At 40.5% G+C, this 15,843-nt stretch overlaps 1 protein-coding gene across 2 annotated transcripts in view; it reads right to left on the minus strand.

The window, feature by feature from the left end:
• PSMA6 (proteasome 20S subunit alpha 6) overlaps positions 1 to 15,594 on the minus strand; it is a 29,066-nt gene extending 13,472 nt beyond the window's left edge. Inside the window, exon 1 of one of the 2 annotated variants that reach the window (XM_077126946.1) lies at positions 15,462 to 15,594. In XM_077126946.1, coding sequence (XP_076983061.1) covers positions 15,462 to 15,480 — 19 coding nt within the window. In that variant the 5' untranslated portion in view covers positions 15,481 to 15,594. Of the gene's footprint in view, positions 1 to 3,644; positions 3,982 to 15,461 lie in introns of those variants that run through there. The other variant, XM_077126945.1, reaches the window with a different exon arrangement.
• Between the last annotated feature and the right edge of the window lie 249 nt (positions 15,595 to 15,843).

A 15,843-nucleotide genomic window follows, 5' to 3' on the forward strand; every position in this document is an offset into this window, starting at 1 on the left:
CGTGGCAAACTGGAAAATATTTGGCCCAGTCCTAGGCAATTTTTGCTTTGTGAGCTTATTTCTATGTGGGAATGACAGTCAAGTGTTAGCCGAATTCTTTTTTCCACAAAGAAAAACTAAATCCTGATTTTTCAAAAGTGTGATGTTTGACTTGTAGTTAATAATACTTTTTAGAATACCAAGCATTCTGAACCAAAAACATGAGCAAACTCGACTGCATCACCAATCACTGATTTCATATTAAAGGTTGCAAATATAATTTTAAATGTCCTTTATTCCTACCTTTTTTGGCCTTCAATCCGTATGTGAAGAAAAGGAAATACACTTGAAAATATGCAGATAGGAAATGCTATATGTATTGAGAAAAGCTTGAAGAATCCTATCCTGGACAATCAGAAAACATGTCCATAGGAAACGGAAAGGCAATGAGAAGGAAGGGTAAGCTATTGGTAGGTGGAGATAAGGGTAAGAGGGCATTCCAAGAAGAAGCATGAAGGAGCAAAGAGTGGGTGTGGGAACAATAAAAGTCTATAAGCAAGAAGCATAACATAAAAGCTGGCAAATGCTACAATCTAATGACCTCCATAGCCACATAGATGGAATACTTTTAAGCCAAAATTGTGCTCTGAACAATCAGGTAAAAACAAGCAGCAAGCAATTAAAGATGTGGTAATTAAAATTTAGGTAAGAACAAGGCTAGTAAGCATTTACTATATACCAGGCTTTACAGCTATTAACTTATTAAATCCTTAGAGCACTATAAGGCAGGTGCAATTATATTATTTATATTTTAATGGTGAAGAATGTCCTCACAGTGATGTGGGGCAATTCAAATCTAGGAATTTTGACTTCAAGATACAATGCCACCTCTACATTTTATTTAGAAAACTGCACTCTCCAATCTGTTCCCACCAGTCCATTTCTTGTTCCTGTTCCCTATCCACGTGCCCCCTTCTCAGAAGCAACAAAGCAGTGTTAAAAATCTATCTGTCAAGGCGGGCCATGGTGGCTCAACAGGCAGAGTTCTTGCCTGCCATGCCAGAAACCCGTGTTTGATTCCTGGTGCCTGCCCATGCAAAATAAAAAAAAAAGAGAGAGAGAGAGAGAGAAAAAAAAATCTGTCAAGCAAATCCAAACAATTATTCTTTTCCTTCCTTTGCCAGACCTATCTAGCAAACAATCAGTAAGCAGAAAGGGAAGCCTAAAATTAGACAGGGTTAATGTGGTCCACTCTGGTCCTCAGTTTCTTCACTGGTAACGTGAGGAATTCTGAAATTAGATTTCAAAATCTCTGCATGATAGTCTTAAAAAGAAAGAAAAAAAGGCATACATGTATATTGCATACATGTTACGAGAAAACTTGCAATAGCTACCAAAGGGTATAAAATGAAAAACAAAAGTTTTTCTTCCTATTCCTTGGGATGTTAACAGTTTGTACGATCAACAAGTTGTAATCTATAATTAAGACTAATATGCTTGGTTTTCAAATGAATCCTAAAATTTATAAACTATAAACAGCATTTACAATATTATAACTGTGCACATATATTTCCTTTTAAAACTAAGCATGGCTGGATACCTAGGGAAAAAAAGAGGCATCTAATCAAACAGGCATCTGCTAACATTTATTAAGCAATTAGTATGTGGCAGGCAGTGTGTTAAACACACTATATATATCACCTTATTTAATTCTCAAAAAGTTGAAATTATTAGCCAACTGAAACTAGGGATAAGGTTACCTAACCTGCCCCAGGTCTGCAAATATGGAGCAGAACAGAGATCTGAATCCAGGTTTGGTCCCAGGGCCTGAATTTCACCACTATATTGCCTGCTCATAGTAACTATTCCTTTACTTTCTTTTTCTAACAGTGTTTAATGAGTGCCTTGAATAGCAAAGGGAGTCAGCTATTCAACAAATCAGTGTTTAAAAGTATTGTTTAGATATTAAAGAAAGTTGTCTTTCAAGTTTTTTAAAACTATAAAAATGACACTTCGCTCAGACTTTCTACTCCTCAAATCTATGAAGACTTAAAAACTATATTTTATGGCTGGATTTCCCAATACAGTACCCAGAAGCAAAGTATAAGGTCTAAATATGTCTTTTGCTGTTCACATATTAAAAACTATGAACAAGAACATTTGAAGCAGTAGTCCAATATGAAAAATCCTGTAAAACTCAGAAATGAAACAGTAAAATAAAATTTCCCTGAGAACAGTTTTCATCTCTTTGTTCTATCTGTAATAGAATTTTAAAATTTGGGATAACAAACTAAAAATTATCTTACTGAATTTAGAACCAGTCAGAATAAGTTGTTTCTTGCAACATTATGTATAGTATGTACCCATATAGTGGACTGATTTCACTCCAAGTTATCTTTAACTTTATTTCTAAAATCTGTAGATGAAGAGAACCTCATTTATAGGCCAACTCTCTTCTTATGGTTTCCAAGCACAGATGATATATTATCATTTGGCTAAGACACTCAGTTGTAAATTATCTCAAAAAATGAAACTACCATGAGCCAGAATGTAAATCAGCCTTTTCTAATACTAAATTCTCTATGGCAAGAGGTCAGGGGTCTAACTTACAATCATAACCTAAACCTGACAGCACGTCAATCCAACAAAATATGTTGTTATACTCAATAACTGATGACTAGTTTAGAGTTTCTTTTCACTAAAGCTATGCTTCAGCAAACAGCTAGTTTACTAGACCCCATGCAGAACAATTCAGAATCAGCTTTTAAATATATAGCTTTCAAACAGATGTGATTTAAATAGGGATGCTAATTTCAAGAGCAGCTCTAGAACTGAAGCCACTCATTCTTCTACCTGCTTTTCAAAGATGCACTGAACTCTGTTGATACTTTTAATTCAACAACTTTTATTTTTCTTTTCATCAGTTTTTTTTCTTTGTACATTGTATGGTGGGGTCACACCTTCACTATTTTTCCATGTGAGTATCCCGTTATTGTAGCAACATTTGTTGAATTTTGGGGGAAGTGCATGGACCGGGAATCGAACACAGGTCTCCCACATGCAGGTGAGAATTCTACCACTGAACTACCCTTGCACCCACCATTCGTTTGTTTTAATGCATCTGTCACCCCCTTCAAACTGTGAACCTCAGTATGGGAGAGGGTGTGACATTTATTTTTATATCCCCCAGGAACAGCCTACTGCCTGACACACAGAAGGTTCTAATGGAATTAACCACAAGAAAATAAGTCCACGCTGTAAACAATAAAAACCAGAGAGGGGGCATTCTAGTTGAGAAGTTAAAGAACCAATCACCCTATAGAGAACAGTCGTGGGACCTCCACAAGCTGGAAGGGAACAAGTGAAAGGAAGGGGCGTCAGGAAGCCAGGAAGCCAATCAGGCAACACAGTCCTACCTCCCGCAACGCTGTTGTGCCCGGCCGGTGGGCCCGATCGCCCTGAAGAGAGCGAGGCCTTCAGCCTTCGGGCCCCCGATTTCTGCCTTCACACGGGTGGGAACACCACGGGACTCGCGCCGGCTTCGCCCCTTCAGCTTTCCCAGCTCGGACCTTGCTTCAGCCCCAGATCAGACCGGGGACTGCCTGCTCCAGGCCGCACCATGACAGAGCAATTCGAGTGGATCACAGATGCCCCGGTTCACTCACCTACTTGGTAGAGGCGGCCCTCAGGTGAAAAAATGGTAATGTGGCGGTCAAAACCAGCGCTGGAACCACGGGACATGTTGGTTCACCCACTACCTCAAATACAGTCTCTGAGCCCCGAGTTCCCACACCAAACGATTCGCTCCTCCCGGAACTTGCAGAGACTGCTTCCGGGGCAGCGACAGGCTTCTTCCGCTCTTACACGCTGAAGTTAGACTCCGGCGACAGGACGCGCGCGGAGAGAGAACCGAGGCCCCTCCGCTAGGGGGGTGGAACGGCAGGAGTTCTGTGTGCGCTTGCGCCAGATCTGCCTCTTAGCCACGGCGGGAGGCGAAGCTGTGGAGCTTTTGGGTTTTCGTTTCGAAATGACTTCGTAGCAAGAGGAAAAAAGCTTTTGGGGGGACAGAATAGTGATTTGCTCACGTTTATATAGTGATAGGCCTAAGAGTTCTGTGCAGGTAACAAGTCTCGTTAGTTTCGGCATTCAGCCTGTTCTGTGACTAAATTGCTTTCTTCCTTATCCTCTTTTTAGCCCATCCAGTGTCCATCCGACTGTCGGAGTAAATGGATTTCAGCTACAGCCGCCCCCGCTGATATTAGGCATTTCAGGAAGGGGGTCAGGTAGCTAGTAGAAAGAGCAGAATTTTCATCTGACCTGGCAAGGAGTCCCGACAATTTTTGGTCTTAGGAGCATAACTGAGGTTGAAATGTGGGTGTAGTGGGAGAATCGTGAGGTTAAGCAGCCTTGAATATTAATGAACAAGAACAAAAAGGACGGGGCTTATAGCGGGCTGGTGTTGGACGGTATTGAGATCAATTTCAAGTAGGCGGGGTAGCTCCGGAGAACAGTAGGTGGCTTTTCAGATTGAAAAAAAGGCCCGCTCCAATTTAACGAATATAAAATGCAAAGCAAGCTATTCTAGTTTTTCCAGCTAAAAATAGTTTGTACACCAGAAGGCCAGGTAAACCAAGGTTTCTGGCACTTCAGTGCCTGCTGTAAGTAATAGTGCAGTAAGAATTCTTACTCTTTTTAAATGTATTTTCTCCTAAACTCACTTTTCATTTTAAAGAAAGAATTTGTAAGAACTTCATAAGGAAACTCCAATTTCTCAAGAGTGTTTTAAAAAATAAGTTTATTCTATTTTATTAATCTGAAAAAGAAAGACCCAAAACTGAAACATGATTATGAAAATACTAAAATGCAAACTGCGCCTCTGGCTCGCAGGGTACTTTCCAGCTCTGGCTAATTCCCAAGTGTACTGATAAAAGAAGTTGTCCCTGGCTTCTGGTTCAGATCCCTACTCCCAGACAGATTCCTCCTGACTCCTTGAGTACTTTTCTTTTCTTAGACTCTGAGTGAGCCTGGTGTACTGCAATTCTTACAGTTCAAACACTTGAGCAATCACAGATAAAAAGAGTTCTCAAAAGCTGCTTGGAGCACCAAGTCATTTGGTTCCTCAGCTTCAATAACCCCGTCTACTTTGATGTCTCTCTAAACTTTGGTCCCAAGCTGGACCTTGGTTTGAAGCTGAATCTTCTCCAGTTGCCTGTGGAATATTTTCACATTGGGACGCAATGGCATCTCAAGGCCCAACATATTTTAAAACAGAACTCCTCATATACCAAAATCCTGCAGCGTTCTTCCCCAATCCTTCTCCATTCCTACCCCAAACACTCCTGATCCCCCTTAGTGTGGTCTCCTTTTTTCTTTCTCTTATGTAATTCATAATTCTGTGCACTCTTGATTGTCACCTATCCTCTGCCCTTCCCCAAAAACCTAAGCTCTGTGCGAACAAGGATTTTTGTTTTGTTCACTGATGTAACTTGAGCAACTTGAATAATGCCTAGCAAATATTAAGTGCTCAATAAATATTAGTTGAATGAATGAAACCCTTACAGCTTAGAGGTTAGGAGTATGTTCCATTTTATTTAAACCTGAATTTAAGTCCCATTTGTGACATTTACTAGACATTTGACTTTCACCTCCCCAAGTCTGGATTCCCTTATCTATTGATTTTGGATAATAAGATCCACCTTATGGGGACTTTTGTGAGGATTAAACGAGAGAAGGCAGGTGAGATACTAAACAAATTACTGAGCACATAGCAAAGATTCATTAAGGGTAACTTATTATTATTATTGCCTTCCTATTCCATTAGTTACCAAATCCTACTGATTACTCCTATGGAATAATCCTCTAGCCTGTTTTTCATTCCCCCCTGCCTCTGTCCAAATTCAGACCCTTTTTATAGTTTTCCTGGTCTGGTACAGTAGAATCTCCTTTTATTGATACATCCACACTCTTCTGGAATCATTTTTCTAGACCAAATCTCTTTGGATTGCTTCTCTACCTAGATTCCTTTGGTATCCCCACTATCTACTGAAAGCCTTTAGTTTAGATTTCAAAGCTGTCTACAAGTTGAACTCTGCCTATCTTTTCAGGCTGCTCTTCCACTTCGTCATCCTGTCTCTATCCTAAGGCTGTATCACTACTCAGGCATTCCATTTCTTCATACCCTTATCCCTCCTGCAAGGACCTCCCTATACCCAGTTCTTCCTCTAAAAAGCCCAAATCCACCAGTCTGTCTCTTTCTCCTCTATGTGCCCAGTACATATAATATGAACCTTTTATTAGGTTGAACTAAATGAAAGAGCCATTTTTGCAGGTCATAAATGGGAAAATATTGGCAATTATATGGCTCAACTTAAAGAATTGTGTTCTGGGGCTTCCTCAAAGATTGGTAGGGCAGAGGCTGGGCACTTTTCATCTCTTTATCCTCCATCACCCCTGGTATGGGGCTTTGCTCATGAAAGTGCAATAAAGGACTGTTAAATTGAACTGAAAATTGTAGAAAGAAAGGGAAAAGATGATCAACTAAGAAAATGCTTTCACAGCTGCAATCCTTATCCTTTGCTTCCCGAGTAAACATGACTGCTGGAAAGCACCTCTTGATATTTACTGTCATGTGGTGACAGAACATTTCAAATCACACATACTGTAGACAATGAGAATTATTCCATGTATTCAAATAAATCCCGATCCATTTTTGAGATACATTTAAACTGGGCCTTGAAAGAGGCAAAGGATTTGGATAGTATATTTTAATATTTTTAAGGCTACTTCCTGGGAGGAATCAACCTTATTTTCAATTCAAACACAAACTGAGAGCTAGAGGGCAATGGCCATATCTGTTTTGTTCATCAGTGTATCCTTAATGCCAAACAGTGCCTCATATGAAGTAAACACAGAAATCATTCACAGTGTGAATAGACATTCTCGCCGAGTTGATAATGTTTGTTTTTTTCTTTATTTGAATAGACTTGTGATTAAAGTGACAAATCAACTCTGAATCTTAAAAACCTAAAAGATCGGAGATTTCATGTTAGAATTCGAGATTTTTTTCCACATAGGCAAATGAATTCCTGTGGGAAATCTTTTAGAAATACAAAACGCTTGCTGATTCCATTGCAAAGGGAAATCCCCTGGAAGCAGTTTTCATGAATACATGCCATTGGGTAGCAAGTAACAGCTAAACTACTCACCCCTGTGGATTTCCCCTTGGGTCAGGAGCTTGGCTTTGGTGAAAATAAAATTTTTGGTGAAAATAAAAATTTCACCAAAGTCTGGGTAACAGTACTCCTGCAGCTTTAACAGAAGTCTGTGGGACATACTTGCTGTGTCTGTGTGGAAAGTTTCATCTTTCTCTCTGTGAGGCCACCAAGTTAGACTTTTTGAAATGACTTTCTGGTTTTTTGAAAAATTTTAGGTATGACTTGCCATCTCGTGAGTCTTGGAAAATCTCCTGGGGGCCTCTATCTGGCAAGACCCACATTCTTCCCTGGGGGTGGAGGTAGGTGGAAGGTAGGGGTTACTCACAAGGCCAAGGTAAGAATGGCAGCGTAGATTCCCAGTGACTACAGACTGCTGAATCACATGGTGTTTCAAGGCAAGATAAGAATATAGCCCTTAGCTTAAGATGCTCTGCTGGCAGTTTCAGTGAGCCAGGAAATATAAAAATGAAGTTTACTGTGTTCCCATGTGATATTAGCAGTTGTTGCAACACAATGTCCTGTGAGTTGGCCATAAATACAGGTGATAGAGTACCTTACTTGAGAGAGCTGGGAATCCCTGATGCGAAGGGGCCCCAAGGGCAACTGTGGCCAGCACAGGAGCTAGGGATGTAGCAGCTGTGGCTGAACAGTGAGAGGGAGGGAGGGCTTAGCCCAGTTCCCAGGCCAGGCTTCCACCACGCTGTCACTTCCTCAGTGCACTTCCTGAGAGAAAGAACCTGGCTCTGTTTGTATCTTTCCCATTTTTAAAATCTTTCTCGGACCAATTATAGTCCTTCAGTTTTTCCTGCAGTCCAGTAGGTATGGTTGGCTACTAGAAGGTCAGTCTTAGGAAAGGAAAGAAGAGTAATTTCTCTGTGCTCCATTTCTTTAATTTATGGGCAAAGCAGAGGGACAAAGGGGCAAATATGGAGGGTACGGTATGTCTTCTGACTTGCGTGAGGAAATTGATTATGCATCTACTCAAAAGCCTTTCAAATCCCTTACCAGACCAGATTCCAATAAAGCAGCAGTCTCAACCTCTTTGTCCATAATATCTTGTGTGGTTCTCTTAACCCTCTAATACTAACGGTAGGTGCAAAACAGTGTCTGTCAACATAGCAATCACACAACTACTGTATTATTTCCCTTCTGCTCCATCCCCTTATTTACCAGTCAATATAATTCTGTGCTTGGATCCTGCCAGCCATCCCCAATAATAGTAATGCTGTCCTTTCGTTTGAAAGAAAACAAATTTGTCTGAGCTCAACCCAAAGGACAGTGAAATAAAATTAACCATAAATACTTTCTACAAAGCCAAAATCTTTAGCTTTGCTGTTTGCCCTTGATTTTTAGCTATAACAATTCTGGTATTATCCTCTTACAACGTTTGATGCTTCTCTTGTTTTTCCAAACTCTCCCTTAAATGAGGACCCAGTGCTTGGCTGATTTCTTGTTTCTGGAAGCCAAGAAGTTTAAGAGGCAAAGCATTCTTGTGTTTCTCCCCAGAATACTGTAAGAGGCAATGCCAGTTCCCACCTGATTTGGGCTTAACTGTTGGTGGTTTTCACACGCAACTTCCCCTTAGGCATGATAACACAGGAAGCCCTTCCTAGCTTAAGAGAACAGCAAGTGTTCCAGTGAAAAATGAGATGGGGGAAGGGAGAGTAGATCCTGAACATTGAACATGATGAGGCTCTGCTGAGAGTCAGAAACACAGGGTTTAGTGTGAGCCTTGCCATAGACTACCCGATGCCCACAGTCTCAGTTTCTTCTTCTCTCAAGCAGGTGTGCATGCTATACCTACCTGAAGACACAGAGTGAAAAATTATTTACCACTACAGTGAAAATAAGCCAGCTACGGGTAGACTTGACTTAGCTTCTCTCTTTATGAAGGTGTAGGGGGTTGGGGGTAAGGGGTGGGGGAGGCACTTGGTGATTAAGACCTGGATCATTGGCTATTTTGCTTTAATCTCTCCTAGCACAGAACAAAACCAAGTACCGCACCAGGCTGTCCTACACACTATTATTTCAGAAGTGAAACTCAGTTTGTCTTCTTAACTTGGAAAGCAGCCAATTCTTACCCACTGTGTCTCACATACATGCAGCCTCACCCAAGAATGTGGACAGGGGGACGGGAACTATAAGCATCAATCAAATCACCAGGAAGATTTTCACATCCCTAGTGTATCTCTACCTCTTGGGATCTTCGCGGATTTTATTTAGACTTTATTCACTCCCCCAAAATCTCAAGATCAGGCAGGGAAAGGAAGGTTCAGAGCTTAGCCAGGCACCAAGAGAGTGAGAAAAGAACGAAGAGGAAATAGGACAGCCTTCCCTTGGACAGCCTTCTCTTTAGCCTAACGACACTTCCTCTTCCTTGAGGTTTCCTAATTGACTTCTTCTAATTCTTATCTTCTTACCTCAAAATTAAGTCATCTCTGATGTTCAGAATGAACCAAATTCTCTTGGGGTAATAGAAGAGAGAGAAAAAGTGAGAGGGTGGGAGAGAGATGAATGTGGTTTCTGATCATTTTGTCCAATTTAAGAACTAGTTCTTGAGAACCCAGTTATTGATGGGAAAGCAAGAGTGCTGCAGTTTAATTGTCTACTTACTTTGAAATTACTTGATGCACTTAAGCTTAGATCCCCTAACTTCACCCAGAGTGTATTTCATTCATAGTGGTGAAAGAAGGCAGTTTAAAAAAAATCAATCACTGACAACAGACCTAGGCATTAAAATATTTCAAAGATTAAAAACTCTGGAATAATGTCTTACAGGTGCATAGCAAGCTTTCAGCTACCACAGTGCCATGTACATAGTAGACATTTAATAGATAAATATTTGATTCATTTGAGATGGGGGATGAGTTAAATGACACGATTAAAGAGGGTGGTATTGAGAAGTTAAAGTCTTGATGCTCAATGAAGCATCACACTCCACAAACTGTGCTCTTGAGGTTAGACAAATCACAAAAAAAAGAAAAAAAAAATACCAAGAATCAAGAGGGGAATTCAGTCACAGGAGAAGTGGGTATTAGAAATCCGGAAGATATTTCAAAGAACTTCTCCAAAATAATTCAACAAACATTTATTGAACCCCTTTTACGGGCAAGAAACTGGACTAGCTACTAGGAGACACACAGATGAACCAGCTGAAAGTCCCACTAGAGTTCAGTGCGGAAGATGAAACAAGAATGAAAGCAACACTGACATGAGGCAGCTGATGGTACATAAGGAAGAGGCTAACAAGAGACTGCACTACAGATGGGGAAATTACCTTGGGCCAGAGGAAATATAAGAATGCTTGCTGCAGGTAGTATATCCAAGCTCAGTTTGGAAGGATAAGGAGAACTCGGGTTGGATGGTAGGAGAAGTATGGGTGGCACTGCAGTGCAAAATGGAGTGGGAGTGGCCTGAGCAGGAAAGTAGAGGAGGAAAACAGAGCCTGCATTTAGGGGATGGCAGTGCCCTAGCCTGACTATGACATGGCAACATTCTGGATGTGGGTACAAACGCAGGGAGGAGGGCCCAACTCCCTGTCTAAGGAGCTTCTACTCTAGTCTGAAGACAACGGGGAGACATGGAATGTATCTGAGCAAGGGGAGTAGCATAATTAGAATTGCGCTTTGGGAAGATAAATCTAATAGCAGTAGCTATGATGGCGTGAAGGTGGGGATATCAATTAGGAGGCTATTGCTAATAGTCCAAGGGAACATTTTTGAAAGCTAGAACTGGGGTGGTAGTATTAGGAAAAGAAAAGAAAGAATGTCTGCCAGAGATTTTTTAACACCTTTTTTTTTCCATTATAAAAAGTAATTTTTTAAAAAAAGTGATATTCATACTAATTAGAGCAGCAGTATCTCTTATAGGCAGAAACCAGAAGCTATCCAAACGACCAACAGTAGAATTGACAGATTATAGTATATTTACATTGTGGAACACTCTGTAGTAATGAAATTGAACAAAATACAACTACATGTAACAAGATGGGATGAATCTCACGTAATGTTGAGTGGAAAGCCAAATAAAGAAGAGTATATCCCAAATGATTCATTTATACAGAGTACAAACAGTGGCAAAACAAATCTATACTGTTAGAAATAGTGGCTACCTTTATGGGATTGAGAAATGATGGATGAGGGCACAAGAGAGCATCTGAGTTCTGGTAACAAGCATGTTGAATAGATTGTGTAACTGTGGCTGAGCGGTAAGATCGAAAAGATCATGATTCTTGTCATCCTGTTCTTTCTTTAATCTTTCTTGCCTCTGGATGAAAACTCCAGCAGCTCTCGTTGCTTCTCTGTTACTCAGATAATACACAGTGCTATGGTCATCTTAAGAAACAAATGCAATCTCATTTCAGAAATCAGAATAGCCAGTTCTGTAACAATAAAAACCCCGAACTTAGCATTGCATCATTTCTACTTTGCCAGCTCAGCTCTGCTTCAGGATGCAAGCTTCCAGTGGAAAAGTGTGGGGGATATTGCTGGCTTTTCCTCTCTAATCGTCCCTGACTGAACTGCTTCCCTACTTGCTGAGTGTATTCCCAGCTAAGGGACAGTGATGAGCAGTGGGGGGTTAGGATGGAGCAGAGAGATAAGGGTGGGTGGCTTAATGCTTTGTAGGCCTAGCAGATGTTTAAAGCTGGTTGGTAGATGATTAAATCTGACACTTCCATTCATGCAGACTTCTAGTCTCTTCAGTGGTTCTCTGCTGGGCCCATATATCTTGACATCTAAGTGGTACTTGTAGCTCCTTTCTCAATCACTGGGTATCCAGAAGTCTCTTTCCAGCCCAAGACAACTCCAAGGTAGCCCTTTCCCCACCCGTCTGGCCCACATGCACTGCAGGCCAATTCCAAGGCAGCAGGCCCCTCTTGCTGCTTCTCCAAATCCCTTTGTCAGACTTCTCTCACCCAGATTCCCAGACATGGGGCAGACCCCAGTCTGTAGATTTCTTAGCTTTCTCAGGCACCAGTATCTACCTCTCCTACACTGCAGGAGGCGCTCCAAATCTTCCTACTGAAACTACCCCAGGACCTTGGGGTCAGGTCACACTCATACCATTTTCTCAGATTGCATGGCAGGAACTCTAAGCATGCAGCAGCTCTCTACAAAGAAACATCTTTATCATTCTCCTTCCTCTTACCCACTTATTATATCTTTGGCTTGGCTGAGGGGGCTGGGATTTGAGCCAGAGTCTCCTTTATTCTCTTAATAAATTCTGCATTTGGGCTGTCTGCCTCACACTCGCCTGGGTATCTTGGCTTCCACTCTACTGGGGCCTCAGTGGAAAATGAGGCAGGGGAGCCTATTATAAGATCCTTTTACACATATTTCAGACTGCAGAAGATGAGAAGAAGAAAGTAAAAATCATCCGCAATCCCACCACGCAGAGATACTTATTAACATGTTGAAGTCAACAAAATGTTATTCCTTTCAGACATCTTTCCAGAGTATCTTCTTTCCTTCCTTCCTATTTACAAATTGGGATCGTACTAGACAACCCACTTTGTAGCTGCTTATTCATTTAATTGAGATCAACAAACCTATAGTATAATTTTAATGGTTGCAACACTAAAAATCATGTTTATTTTTCCCTGTTTTGGACATTTAGTTATTTTCAATAATAATTATTATCATCAATAACACTATTATGAATATCTTTATGCATGAGGGTTTTTTTGTTTTTTGTGTTTTTGCATGGGCAGACACCAGGAATCTAATGCTGGTCTCCGGCATGGCAGGTGAGAACTCTGCCTGCTGAGCCACCATGGCCCACCCTGTGCACAAGCTTTTAAAAAAATTTTTTTGATCATTTCCTTTGCAAAAGTAGGCAAGAGATGAAATAAAAAGCCTGAAAAAGACATTTCGAAGGTAAAATCAACAGGATTTGGTAACTGATTAGGTATATAACCAAGGAGAAAGGAATAGGAAAAAACGATATTAAGTACAGCAGGTGGTCAACTTTGTTAGGATGAAGATAGGCAAGTTGTTTTCAGAGCGGTTGAGTTTAAATCCACAGGCTACCCAGGTGGAAATATTCAGCAGCAAACGTGGGAATTGGAAAGAAAGCAGGGCTACAGATGGCTCCTTCCTTGGGGAACTTTGAGAAGTGTGGCTATTCAACTACCCCTGAGGAAGCATGCTTTTTGTCAAGCCAGAGGCCTGAGGGTATTTGTAGATAGATAGAAAAGAGCTTGTGGAATCATAGGAAGAACAAGGTCTCCAGTCAGCAAGAAGGGCTGGGGTGGAAAAAGTTAAACTCAGAAGAAACAGGGAGAGCAGATTCAGGATAGGAAAGTTTATTGGAAAGGACAAAATTGCTGAAGTTTGTAACAGATGGCCTTTGATTACCAGTTAAGTCGTCTGCTGGGAGAATGGTGAGGCTGTATCTCAGGATTTGGAATCAAGAGGTCTTTAAAAAAATAATCTTAGAGGTCACAAAATATGGTCTACAGCATTGGCATCACCAGGCACGCCAGCCCTGAATGAGCCAGGCTTGAATCAGAATTGGCATTTTAAACACGATCCCTGAGTGATTCTATGCACATTAAAGTTTGAGAACCATTACTGTAGCTCAACTTTCCCACTCAACAGAAAAGGAAATGGAGGCTCCAGGAGATTAATTAACTCGCCCCAAATCATAAAGTTAGCTGTTGGTTAAATTAAGATTGCAGAAGCTGGGAGAGTGCCTTTAGGGAAATAATACCAATTCAATAAAGGATGACAAAAAGGATCGTCAAATAGGAGTGAAAACCCAACAGCAAGATTTCTTGATTTTTTAAAAAATTTATTGTTAGCAATGCTATGGTAGAGGATATAAAATGGTCTGGGACATCGCAAAATTAGGTTTGGAATTGAAAAAATGGACATGGAGGAGGTAAAAAGAGTGAAACAATCTGCGATGCTATTGAAACCATCCCTAAAATGATTGCTTTGAAGGCTGAGTGTGGACGAAGGCAAGTGAAGCCAGAGCGGGAATTGGCAACAGAGGCCTAGTTGGCTAAGAAGGGATAGATCTAAGTATAGGTTAAGTATAAACCAACTGGTGGCTGGGTTGAGGAAATAGAGCAGATGAGGAGGTGGTGGTCAAAATGATAGACTTGAAAGTTTGAGATCTTGAAACTGGAGCAGTTTTAAGTAATTAAAAAGCCCATGGTGATAATGGTAGTACGCATTGTAAATATACTTAATGTCACTGAATTGTACACTTAAAAATTATTAAAATAGTAACATACATATATTACTACCAAAAAAATGTCTGGAAACATCTATGTTCATCTGAACCTGCATTTTAATAAAAAATTAAAATGCTGCTTGAAAATAAAAGGCACAAATGTCCAGAAGGCCATCTCATAGGGGACTGAAAATCATCAGAATTTAAGAGGTTAGGAAACAGTGAGATCAGAATATAGATGGAATTGAAATCTCTGGGGGATATGAGCAGTGGGAGTGGGTGATAATGCATTCTGTTAACATTTATAAAGCACAAGCTGTTCAAAACTGATTTCTCACATAAACTTCCCTTTGATGTGTCAAAGAACAAAGAGAATCAAGGGATTTTTCTTTGAAAAAAAGTTCTTTGTGTAAAGCAGCAGCTCTTCCTTAGACTTTCTCTTCAAAAAATTGGTCTGACCAAAGTTTATTTCCTTAGAAGTTTGAGGTCAGAGGGCGTGACTTAGAAAAGGTCCATTACATCAGGCATTTAACCAGTCCTGGCAGAACAGGGCTAAGTGCCTGAGGACATGACCCTTAATTTGTGGCAGTTGCTATTATCAGGGCTACAGCTTCCTGGAACTCAAATTTCCTTTAGAACACAAGTAAAGTCTTGAGTAGTATATTGTGAATATACAACTCTGCAAATAATATTTTATGGGTATATAGCAATGCCTAGATGAGCTGGCTGTCCCTATTTGTGGATTAATATTATGATGAGAGAACATGAGGACAAAGTGGTAGACGAATATAAAAACCAGGAAAGTTTTCATTTTCAATCCGTTGCAAAACACACATTACAAAAAGTGTTTGTGGAGAAGGATCCTTTTTTAAAGAATGGGTCTATATGAATAGATAATAGGCATATTTACATATGTATAAAAATTTCATAGCAATAGACTGCTCAGCTATGGAGCAGAAGATTAAAAAATGCTGCTTTGGACTCTAGGGAAGGGTCACCGAAAAGAGGAAGAAAATACAAGAATGATTACTTTTTAAAGAACTTGTAATCCAGTATGCCTTAGGCAGTACATGCAGGTGAGGGGCTTACCTCTCTGAAGTTGTGCCATGAGTACTTGGCAAAGGAACCTGTTTCATGGAGACCCCATGCTGTTCTCCCAGGCCAGGAGACCACTCTGCACCAGCACAGTCCGAGGAACAGCAGAACTGTCGGGGAATTCTACTGACCCCTATGAGAACACTGACATTCTCTGTTCTGATGCCTTCATAGAAAGCTCAAGAAATCTGAATTGTCCTATGTGACCCTAGAAACTGATACATGAGATGTTCCAATCCAGCTGAGAGTGATAGGCAATTTGACCTCTCCATTAAATTAATTTATGACAAAGAAATAAAAAAAGCAAAACCAAAATTAATTTATGTCCCTAACACATCAGAAATTAAAGCCCCAACCAATGATTTCTCACTATTTT

The sequence above is a fragment of the Tamandua tetradactyla genome, chromosome 14 (assembly GCF_023851605.1).
Source record: "Tamandua tetradactyla isolate mTamTet1 chromosome 14, mTamTet1.pri, whole genome shotgun sequence".
NCBI lineage: Eukaryota > Metazoa > Chordata > Mammalia > Pilosa > Myrmecophagidae > Tamandua > Tamandua tetradactyla.